Source organism: Glandiceps talaboti, chromosome 18, assembly GCF_964340395.1.
Source record: "Glandiceps talaboti chromosome 18, keGlaTala1.1, whole genome shotgun sequence".
Taxonomy (NCBI): Eukaryota; Metazoa; Hemichordata; class Enteropneusta; family Spengelidae; genus Glandiceps; species Glandiceps talaboti.
Window position 1 is genome coordinate 20476964 of NC_135566.1, and position 12794 is coordinate 20489757.

Below are 12794 nucleotides of genomic sequence, written 5' to 3' on the forward strand. Positions count from 1 at the left end.
GTGGTCGTTGAGGCAAACACATGAGACGTCTAATTAAAGTCTCTTGGGGAACTACAGAACGATGGCCGTCATCATTGACAGCAAAATCTCCTATTATCATGTCCATTTCATTGAGCGGTAAATATTCTTGTGCACAATATTGAAAATAGTAACTACCTCTAGCATTTGCTGCTCCTCGATACACCTTAACTGGTCTACCAAGAATTCTTTCTAATTTCCTTCCATAGACGTTCACATACACCTCGTCTTGGTCTGGTAATAAATAACCATTCGTTATAGAGCCTCCCAAAGCACCTATATTTAACGGTCTATTGGATTGAAGAACCTCAATTAGAACAGACTGCAATCTGTCAATAGAGCCATGGTTGATAAGAGCCCTCATTACCATCTCTTCAGTTAGTCCAAGTGAAGCAGCTTCCGTGGCCAAAGCTACTTTTTCATCATGAAGACGTAACAAAAAGTCCGAAGAAATCTTTGATTCATATTTAGCGTTATGATGCCTTGACAGTTGTACATGCCAATTATTGTTGTAAATATCTCCATTGTGGCCCACTGTCAAAATCGTAACATTTGATCCTGACCTTGCGTTCTTCAATAGATGTGTTACCAGGGTTAGATCTGCAATGTAGAGATAATAACATAATGAAGTCAATGTGAAGACTGTAAACGTAAAAATATAACAAACAACGAAGGGACAGGCACGTTGCATTGGAAAGAAGGACGCCATCATTGAATTTAAGTCCGTCATCACAGCTTGACCATATAACATTTATTATGTTAAACTCACTCTGAATCATATTGTGATATTTGGATTATATGTAAGGCAACAGTCATCAGTGATTACAAGGGGGGGGGGCTGAGGTAAATCAAGCACCGTCTCTTACAATAAAATGTTACCCTCCTCAATTTCCTTTCTATAAAACACATGGCCGTCCGATTTGTTTCCCGCTACTACCACTCCATTGAATTTGTATGAGGGCAGTCAATTAATCAATAACATGGTTCTTTTATCTAAATGGCAGAGCTGGAGGCCAGAACATGGTTGTCAGCAGTGATTTAACTCGTGATATATTCTGATATCATGGTGCAATGGTGGCAGGGATGAGATCTTCCAGCAGTGTGATTCGCAACGGGTGGCAGCAGTGGGATGCATAAAATAACGCAAAGTTAGATAATACAATGAGTCAATAAATGCGACACTTATCTTATAACAGTCCCTTTTCCTAAAACAGTCCCCTGAAACCGATGTGTACAATATACCACCCCACCTTGTAGCTATTGAAGGTTCCCCAAGTTGTTGTTGTGAAATTGATATGCATGTGACAGCTTTTAAACTTTCAAATTGTATTTATCGTATTGTGTTGTATTACCCTCATTGAACATATGTTGCCAAGAACAAAAAATATAATACATGATTAATGATGCCAATGTGCTTTACAGCAGGCCAATCCATTCTATGATATAGGTACTCACCACTGCTATACACAGGGACTGTATACGTTACGCGTGAATGTTAAACTTAAACACGTGAATGGTAAACACCCCTATTTTAAACGGCGTGAAATGTGAATTGGTGAATATTGTGTTACTGGTGAATGGTAGTCATTTTGGAACGTGAATCGTCAGTGGTTACAAATAATATGAAATGTGTGAATGGTGAATTAAATTATTTTTGCGTTCAGGAAAATGGACACTGACACTTCTCCCTGTTTGGTTGAATAACACGCGCTTGGCCATCAAGAGGCTCCCGATCAGTGTAAAAAAAGATCTGATACATGCAATAAATGCATTGGATCACACTCGTCTCGTACTAACCTATGAGAAACACAAGAATGGCAAATAACTATGCTGATTGAATTAGTGTTTTCATGGATGTTACTGAACTATTACGACCAGTAAATGTACATAATTATAGTCTACGTGTCAACCTTCTCTCTACTCTACTGAAATACCAACAATATATGATGTGTCCCCACCTTCACCCCCGGGTACATGAGCAAAAGGTCGCAGATCGCCAAATTATCGAGGCTATACTTAATTTCACTGTGTGTGTGTGTGTGTGTGTGTGTGTGTGTGTGTGTGTGTGTGTGTAGCAGTCACCGCTGAGGGCGCACAAGGAGATCGGAATTTAGTGCATGGCAAATGATGAAACTGATCAAGTAAAATGAAATTGGGAGAAATCATTACGATTTGGAACTTTTAGTTTCACATTTTGAGCACTGCAGAACCAGTGACATAGACACGGATTGTGACGTTAGTAGAACAACCAGGGCATATAATCCATATTTTCTGTTCAAAGATAATAACTTGGTTTGTGCATGGTATAATGATGTGTAATATGAAGTAAACTATAATCATGTTACCTAATCACTGTCATACAAAATTTAAAAATTGTACATTAGAATAAAAATAACATTAAAGATATGATTTAGTTGATATAAGCTATTTAAACTAAAACTGCACTCGCTGCAACTAAAACTTTTCTCAAAATGTTTTGTTTGGTAGAATAACTTACTCATAATATTGTACACTGTAATCACCTGTGGGTGAATTTATTTTTGCAGCTGCATACAAGATCAATCAAATCAAACCAAATTAAATTTTGGGTCCGCACCCAAACATCAGCGCCCGCAACCTGTTTCTGTAATGCTTATGGATAAAATCGATCACTGATTAACATGTGAATGTCGAAAATGACACACCAGTTAAAATTAGTATAATTTCAACATGGTGAGTTTTAAACTTGCTACAACACTACCTACAGATAATTATAATATTGACCACTAATTAACAAATACAGTGTCTTTTTATAAGTAATTGACCTATATTTAGTGATTATCTCTTTGGTGTGAATTGTTTGATGAAAAAATGATCCAGTTTTACTCAAAAAAATACTTACATAGACCCCGATTGAGCTATAATTATTCTAGTAGGATATCAATGTCAATGCATGCTTTCTATAACATTACAAGTTGTCTTCTAGCATTATCAGTACAGTTGATTGCATAGTAGGGAGTTCGTCTACATTGTTTGGTACGTATGATAAATGACGTGCACATCATTGGACTATTTATAAGTTATACCTTAACACCAGCTTTGACTTCAGTCGATTGCGAGAGATGTTCACATACACTTCAATAAGTCAAATAATACTGTTACTAACTTTTAAAATTGCAGCAAAAAATTCGACTACATATAAACTCGACTTTTTGTCCATTAATTAATCAAGTCCTTTGTCAGATATCAAGAGTACACCAATTTCCATTTTCTAAAATATGGCCACCGTAGCCACCCGACCGATATGTTAAAAGTAAAAAGTGGAATGGTAAATGGAATTTTTCGTATTTCTATGTCTTGTAATTTTTATTAGTAATTTCACATCAACTCAAGTTATGTGTGCTAGATAAAAACTAAAACTTCAGTTGCTTCAGTGGTAATATTTATCAAATCACACTTTCGCTGCTCGTACATGTGTGTGTCACTTTCTCTCTCTATGTCTGTCTTTGTCTGAATCATAGTAACTATTACTACAAAGACGAAGTGTCAACTCAACAAAGAAATTGAATTTCGTTTACTGGTACATGTATATATAGTACGGCTTCGTTGTCGATAGAAGTAAATCCCATAATAATACCGGTATATACTTCCATTGGGTTAAGGTAGTTGTCAGTTTGCCACTTGTAAATACACGTGTATATCCTCTCCAAAAATCGTAACTCTGCCCTCTTGCCTAAAACTCCCAATCTTTTATTCTAAAACACGCGTATCTGTGAGGACAATAAGGAATATTTCCAATCTCAGTTTTGTTTCCTGTTCATAGACACTCACTAGTTGTTATTCTAGAACACTCGTTACTATGCATAAATTGTAATTCAATAATTGTTAGACAAAAGCGTCGGATGTTCGCTGGATAGGTATTTTTAAATGTTTTTTGGAGCTGGAAGTGTTGTTCTGAGCTATCGTCTGGGACTTCATGCCCCAGGTCCTCTGCGATCGATGAAATAGAAGTCCTCGAGTTCTAAGTTCTACGTCAAGTATTGGATGCTCAGACCTCAATTATACATCCATGGACTGCTGCTTGAATTCCCTACATTCCCTACAATTCCCACGCCCCCCCCCCCCCCCACCATAAGGAATAACGAAAGGTTAATGCGACCTGGGATGTGACGGTAAAACAAATACTGCCATCTTGTGTTAGCAATGCATGTGGGGAGTATTTTGTTTTCATCTTAGGAAAAATGGGTAAAGGGAGCCGATAAAAAGAGGGTCATATAGTATAAGCAATGCATGGGGGGGGGGGGTATTTTGCTTTCATCTTAAGTTAAAGGGTTTCAGTTTATTTGCCGAATTCTTATACCTAATTTGACATACTGTATTTGACCACAGACCACTATAGTGGTCTGGGATGTGACCGAGTTCGAGCACATGGTTCCAAGGTATTTAAAAGGAAATGTGTCGCGTCACGGTCGAGTGTACATGTGGGTATATACCTACGCAGAGTATCAGCACATTTAAAGTCGTCTGTAGTTGGTATGGCTTCAACAAGCCTCAAGTATTTTTTTTTAATGTCACCAAATGACGTCATTTGAATTCCAAAGTAATTGTCAGACATTCAGCATATATCCCCTTCTCACAGTATTATACTGTATAACTTGGCATCAATTTAAGAGTCTCTCTCCAAATAGTCTTCAAACAGAGAAAAAGGATTTAGTTTATATTTGGCCTAATCAAAACTTTGGTTACTCAACCTCGCCTACATTTTCACTGCCGACCCTAAACTTTTTTTTACATATTGGAGAAAAAATAACAAAATCGCGAAAATTGTGAAATCTCGCCATAAATAGTTGAGGCGGAAAGTTATGTTACTTAAAAACTGAGACAACGTAAAACTGTCCTTCCAATCTGTAATGGCTGTACATCTATGATAAAACCAATGACACAGAGACCATTTGGAAAACAACGGAAAACACAACTACCTGAACTAGACACTCATATATAAAAAATATGTAATTAAAATATAAAAAAACATACCCACCCTATTCTAAACTTCAGCGTAATCGGAACCATACAATTTTTTTTATTATTCCTAGTAATTATGTAGGTATCCGTTATTTATCTATTAGCTATTCGCTAGTTATCTATTAGCTATTCGCTAGTTATCTATAGCTATTCGCAGGTTATCTATTAGCTATTCGTTAGTTATCTATTAGCTATTCGCTAGTTATCTATTAGCTATTCGCTAGTTATCAGCTATTCGTTAGTTATCTATTAGCTATTCGTTAGTTATCAGCTATTCGTTAGTTATCTATTAGCTATTTATTAGCTATTCGTTAGTTATCTATTAGCTATTCGCTAGCTATCTATTAGCTATTCGTTAGTTATCAGCTATTCGTTAGTTATCTATTAGCTATTCGCTAGTTATCTATTAGCTATTCGTTAGTTATCAGCTATTCGTCGTTAGTTATCTGTCAGCTATTTGTTAGCTATCTAGTAGCTATTTGTTAGTTATCTAGTAGCTATTCGTTAGTTATCTAGTAGCTATTTGTTAGCTATCTATTAGCTATTCGTTAGTTATCTATTAGCTCTTCGTTAGTTATCTATCAGCTATTTGTTAGCTATCTAGTAGCTATTCGTTAGTTATCTAGTAGCTATTCGTTAGTTATCTATCAGCTATTTGTTAGCTATCTAGTAGCTATTCGTTAGTTATCTAGTAGCTATTTGTTAGTTATCTAGTAGCTATTCGTTAGTTATCTAGTAGCTATTTGTTAGCTATCTATTAGCTATTCGTTAGTTATCTATTAGCTATTCGTTAGTTATCTATTAGCTATTCGTTAGTTATCTAGTAGCTATTAGCTATTCGTTAGTTATCTATTAGCTATTCGCTAGTTATCTAGTAGCTATTTGTTAGCTATCTATTAGCTATTCGTTAGCTATCTATTAGCTATTCGTTAGCTATCTATTAGCTATTCGTTAGTTATCTATTAGCTATTCGTTAGTTATCTATTAGCTATTCGCTAGTTATCTATTAGCTCTTCGTTAGTTATCAGCTATTCGTTAGTTATCTATTAGCTATTCGTTAGTTTATCAGCTATTCGTTAGTTATCGATTAGCTATTCATAGCTTTCCAAGGGTCTATTTATCCCTGATATAATTTTTCCATAGATTTCCAAGCATCATAAAACTAAACATTATTGAGGAATTGACAAAATATTTGGACTTGGATTTGGAATATTTGGAGCTAAAAGAAATTTGGTTTAGCTTTGAATTGGTTTATGTCATGCTTAATTGTCCAACTATTTAGTTTTGGAAATTCGTTTGACCAGCCCTAAACAATGTATACAGTTAAATCTCTGAATCCAACGGATAGGATCGATGTGAAAGGTTAAGCACTAATATTTGTTATCAAAGGCCGGACCAAGGTAGTTCCAAAGAACACATATCAATGGCTTAAGGGAGCCTTCAATAATTACAAGGGGGGGGGGGGGGGGGGCGGGGGAATCTGACTCAGGCTATTGCATAAAATATGACCAACCCCCGATTCCGTCGTGTCAAAAAGTGGCCTTTTCTCAACTTTCTTTCTCGTCCATTGGGTTAAAATGTTGTCAGAAATTAAAAAGAACATGAGTCTCAAAATAAATGGTAAGGACTTAATCCCACCTCTGCCACCATATTGAAAATGTTAAAGGTATTGGTTATTTCCCACTACTAGCGCCATCTGAATGTGTGTAAAGACACTGCATTAGTAATCAATACCTGTGTTTTGGAAATCATTGACTGAGTTGACGACCACAAACTTCCAAACATTAGATTGGTACACTCCCGACATCGATTTTACTGAGGTTAACATCGTAGGTATTTTTTATCAAGGGGGCTCCAGACTTTTTTTAACAAAAGACTATAAGGGAAGACAGGTGGTTTTCTGGTGAACGAAATAAGTATTTTGAGGCCCACCCCAAGCTTAAATTAACGTGACTGATAATTCTCTAGCAGGACACTTTTGGGGGCAAACAACGTCTGCTCACTCAGACAAAATAACTTTTGATATCCGAAAAGCGTCCTGAGTGTTAAATCATTCTAGGCGAGACGTAACAAAGCGGTTTGAATGCGATGAGATTTTGTGGTTTTCTTCCTCAGTGTACTTGGCTGATAACTGTCACTCAACAACCAAGGTAAACACCTGAGCTCTGTATTTTACACTTTGGCCCAATAGAACCAAGTCGGCACACCCACGCGTCTTCATTGTTCAATAATTCAATTTATATACATGAATACGCCCTAGAATATGCATTAATGAATTACTTTTAGTAATTGGGTTTGGTCGGCAGTGTACATGTATGCCACCGTGACTTATGGTACATTTTAATGAAGGACGAACCCTCAGAAATTCGTTTTGACATTCGGCACCGTGTAATTTTCACACAAAGGTATTAATTCAACTATCATCCGTTAACAATACGTACGAGAAACCCGACGTTATGCAGGTAACCCACTGTTTGCTACGGCGTTGACGTACGGATGTAGACCTCAATAGGCGAAACTTTGTCAGGAACCATAAAATGTGTCGACTTCGTTAACAGCACGCCATCGGTAGGCAGAGCATCGTCTGCATAATTTATAAGCCTTCTTAATTGAATCCACGCTGGGACGATACGGCTCACTTCAGAGTGGAAAAGGTGTGATTAACTTGTCCAGTGCATTGTATGCAATGATACTACGTGTCTGTTTTACTTGTAATAGAGGAAGAGTAATGAAACGCAGCATTTGACCCGATCTGATTTCATTGAATGCCTTGTGTTAAGCGGCAATATAGTATCAACGAATGTCAAGCGATGGATCGTTGGAATAGCAGTAGCGTTAGCGTTATAGTGTGTTGGGTTATAATGCTTATATCTACCAACACACAGACCACAGGTGAGTACTTATATAATACGTTTTCGTGTTTATTCTAATTCTTCTTTGTGTAGTTCTTGTTATCTAAACAGTCTTTCAGTGTCTGGTACTTTTTACTCTTTGAGTGTTATGACGATGGAAACATTAAACGTTTCTAGTTCAATGGCTATAGAATGTCCGGTCGATAAAATCCGTCCCAATGCTAATATTCTAAATAGTTCCGACTCGATGTGTCTAAAAACGAAAATTTAAATTTGATTCAAATTCATGTGCAGAAAAATTAAGTGTTAACCTCTCACCTCTCAATATACAACAATATTTCGGTCACAAGAGTTGGTTAATTCAACAAGGTGGCTGAAAATTGAGATAGATGCAACTTGACTATATCATCTTTGAGTTACACAGGAAGTCTTCGGGTTTTTAGACCTTGCCGTGTAAAGTATTAATACCTCGTATTTGAAGTTGACACAACACTTTGCAAAAAGGTCAGTCAGAAAAGAACGATGAATAAGCTTTTAAAGCAATCCTATACAATGTTATCATACATAGATACTGTATCCATGGAAACAATGTAAGATTTCCTCCAAAGTATGCCATTATTGTTTGATGACAAAAGGTATTGTCGTTAGCAACAATGGGTAGTTATTTAGTTGTACTTACGTTTAGATGGATATCACACTACTGATCAGATCACAAAAGCTCAATTATTAATGATATCAAATACAACAATACTCATATGTGTCTGATCATGAGTTATGAACATGTGTACGTCTGTTATCGTTTAACGGACCATGTCATGCATATCAGTTACGCTTAAATAATTGTATTTTTTGTAACAGAACGATGACAAGTTGTGTTTAATATGTTTGACTTCCGTGTGTGTCTGATATATGCCGTCCGCACAATAATCACGGCTCCTCTTCATCTGTTTTAAAATCATGTGTTTATTTGTTTGGAATGTGACGCTATGCACTTGTCCTACCATACATATTTACCGGTTCACGGGCAAGATGTGCTCACGATGTATTGTGTCCGAGTTCTCGTAGGTCGTCACTTCACTGGACAAATTCGTTACACAATGGCTATGAATAGGGGCATTAACCCTAAAACATACTTAACTTACAATAGACTGGCAACATATTGATTGAACAAAGTGTCAAACACATTGACTATGCAACACCTGAATCACACGGAAAATAAATGTACACAAACTTTGCTCAAATTAAAAGAGATACATTCAACACTACAATATGTACACACCACTGACAAAACAGTTGGAAACGTTTCAACATAAACTATTTGCTGAGCTACCGGTTGAACGTACACTATTAAAGGATTACATGACTGTGTTCAAGGATATCCATAGATAGCCTAGACTTACTAGTATATTACAGAATTTGAATAATTACGATTGCTTGTTTATTGTGCAATCTGGCGAGTGCGCAAGACCCACTCTTATCAATGTTAGGTTAGAGAACATAGGAAGGCGGGAAGGACTGGGAGGATCGACAGACTTTCAATAATGTTCTCCCAAATATATAAGGGGAGCGAGATCTATAGTCTAACGTAGGATACCAAAAACAAAATGCCTTTAGGTAGGCCTCAGAACCCCCCTAACTTAATTGGCCAAAAGTACAATGGTAATTGTTTCAGATAGCCCAGTCAATCTCAAGTCAGTATATAATTATGTAGTGCTATGAATAAAAAAAGGTCAGTATGTACTGAGAAATGTCCTTTTATCGACACTTACTATATTTTATTGCCATGTATTTACTATTGCGAAAATTCTTCCATTTCTCGATCTGACGTTTTTACAGAAATATTTGTATTTAGGAGTATAACACAGATCACGCTGAAAGGAAATGAGAACTAAAATGGTTAACCGACCCCCACATTTATAACAAAAGCTATCGTTTCTATCGATATCCTGTGTACATTGACCTATCTATTCATATCTAAATCGAATTCATCAAATGTATAATGTTATATATCTTAATGAACATATTAAACAACGTATAAGGACGAACACAGTGATTCTACAAAAAAAAATATGAAGGACTGACAAATTTATGATTTATCTGTTTGGCAAATAACCATTCTGTTTTATACTGAGAATAAATAAAATAAAGAGCCAAGGCCAAGCGGCTCAATATCAAGTTACTCTTGTAGTTAGCATTTTGACAGGTTATGTGCATGTTATAATTTCGATTTCATAACTTCCAAAATAAAACCTGTCATCACCATATTGTATTTGCCGTCTACAGAATTTCACTTAAGAACGCTAGTGACGCTATGGTTGTAATTGCGTACCAGCATTTTGGTTCGTTTCTGCTAAAATACAACCACCACATAGATTGGAAGCAAGGTCGACACCTCTTTACACTCAATTTGTTTACCTTCAGTTTTATTTTTATTTGTACGTTATTTCTGTTTACCATATATCAACCTCTCTCCGTTAAGCAGATGTTGTAGACATGTATTTTGCATAATCGAATGAAACGCCCTATCAATGATTGTGCATTACACTTTCTCTAGCGAATCCTCACTGTTCAATAGTGTTGTAGGCTTATTATACTATTGTTGTTGTTGTGAGGCACGTTGTTGGACTTTTACTAGCTAAATATTCATCATTGATTTTTTTTAAATTACACTCAGTTGACTGAATGTATAAACTGATGGGTAAACAGTCACGCAAATATGAATGTATGAACAATGCATATCATTTATGCGACATAGAAAAAAGGACAATGTAATGCCACTGGTAGATAGATAGATAGATAGATAGATAGATAGATAGATAGATAGATAGATAGATAGATAGATAGATAGATAGATAGATAGATAGATAGATAGATAGATAGATAGATAGATAGATAGATAGATAGATAGATAGATAGATAGATAGATAGATAGATAGATAGATAGATAGATAGATAGATAGATAGATAGATAGATAGATAGATAGATAGATAGATAGATAGATAGATAGATAGATAGATTTAGGGAGGGGTATAGATGGATATATGAATATATAGATATTAATTACGTCAAACGATATCGTGTATTTATAGTTGTACATTTGTATTGACCCAATTAAGAGTCAGCTTTAAAGCTCAACCAGTTACACTAATTTAGAATCCAGAGCACGTACATATAAAAGCGTACCTTACATGGTTACATTACAGGGGGATAATGTAGAACTTTATGGTATTCTAATGTGTTCATTGCCATTCAATAAACCATTGTACTTAAGGGTTTTTTATGATACTTGCGGATACATGTTGGTACGACACTTCAAACAGATGGTTTTTACCATTTGACCTTATTGTTACCACATGAAAAATAAATGTTTTCTACATAGTAATGTTAGAATTACAGGTAATAAATGAATGTAGTGTATAACAAATTTAACAAATAAACTAGTGCCAAAAAGATATTTGATCATTCAACTTGATAGTGGTATACATCGTATAAGATTCTACACGTACACATTTGTAATTATCGCTAATGAATTAGTGGAGTCATGACTCCGTGAATTTACATATTGGCAACATTTCTCCTGTTTTCAATAACCTTTTCTTGTAATGTATATTATTTTACTATAGTTTACCTACGCCACTTTATATGAATGCTGATACAAAGTATGTCTAACCCCATATTTTGTTTTCCGATGATAATGTAATTTACCGCGGTATTAATCTTGTCCGAAGGCAAATAGTTTCTAATTTCGATTCATTAATTAATCTCCAACTCAATTAGATTACAGCGTTGCCTTAAACAGAATTAAAATGGACAAAAAAAACATTTCTTCTGGTAGATTTTATCAAACGTCGGTCACCAAATGTAAAACATACCCCGGAGGAATTTATTAGAATGTATACAACGTATTAAATTCCATCTCTTTTGTGTTCAGTGCGGTATGATGTGATTAGGTTGTTGTATTTACTTGGTGGTGTAGGCAACACGTCGCCATATTAGCTTTAATACAACAATAGTGTTTAGTTTTACCTCAGACATATAATGCTCATACCACTAGTGGTCTGAGGTTTTACACAAAGTGGTTCATTGTGTTTGCTCAATTTCTTTTATTAGGTTGTTCATTTTGCTTTGTTTTTTGATGGTATTTATAGCAAATTCTTTTTGTATATGTTGGCACTTTTATTTCTGAATACACAGATATATTGTTACAGAAATTGAACTCCGTACGACGACATGTCTAAAGTACAAAAAGCTAGTACGGCATCAGTAGTGATCATGTTTATTTCTATTTTACTCATATTCCTTATCAATCAAGTTGGGGAAACGTGCTGTAAATAGTGTTATCACAAATTGCAGCCACACATATATATGGTGAACAAAACAATTAAAGAATATTGATGTCGGTCGGGTGCAGAGTTTTTTTTATATTTATTACACTCTTTATCAGCTGGTATCTATATGACACACATTTCATTCTTACGTGGGGGTGGGGAACAGGGCTTGACTAGATGAGTGTGTCCACCAGATACCAATCAAAAGTTGAAAAATGTTGACGGGTGATTATATGGATCGAATCCCTAATGAATACCGTGTTGTTCGATTTCCTCAGTCAAGACACTTAAGAGACGTTACTGACAATGAGCTGTACAAAAGACTCCCCATATAATCGTTCACCACTGTTTGTTTAAGCCCTCGAGTTTTTGCATGCAAAGCAATTAGTCTGGGCCACTGACGTCGTTACTGTGCTGCTAATTAGTTTCAACTAAAGAACAATACAAGGGAGAACTACCATCTGAATGTACTCTATAGTATACTATAGTATTGTATAATAACTTTACTTTGGAAAAATAATCATACATTGTCTTAAGTCAGTGAACCTCTCAAACCCACAGATCGATGAAGTAATTAAGAAAACTCTTTGTTAA

General features: G+C 35.6%; 1 protein-coding gene across 1 annotated transcript in view; it reads left to right on the top strand.

The window, feature by feature from the left end:
• Positions 1 to 7631: 7631 nt before the first annotated feature.
• The window catches only part of LOC144449145 (neuronal acetylcholine receptor subunit alpha-10-like), a 35532-nt gene continuing 30369 nt past the window's right edge, over positions 7632 to 12794 (top strand). Inside the window, exon 1 of the mRNA XM_078139612.1 lies at positions 7632 to 7911. Coding sequence (XP_077995738.1) covers positions 7785 to 7911 — 127 coding nt within the window. The 5' untranslated portion in view covers positions 7632 to 7784. The remainder of the gene's footprint in view (positions 7912 to 12794) is intronic.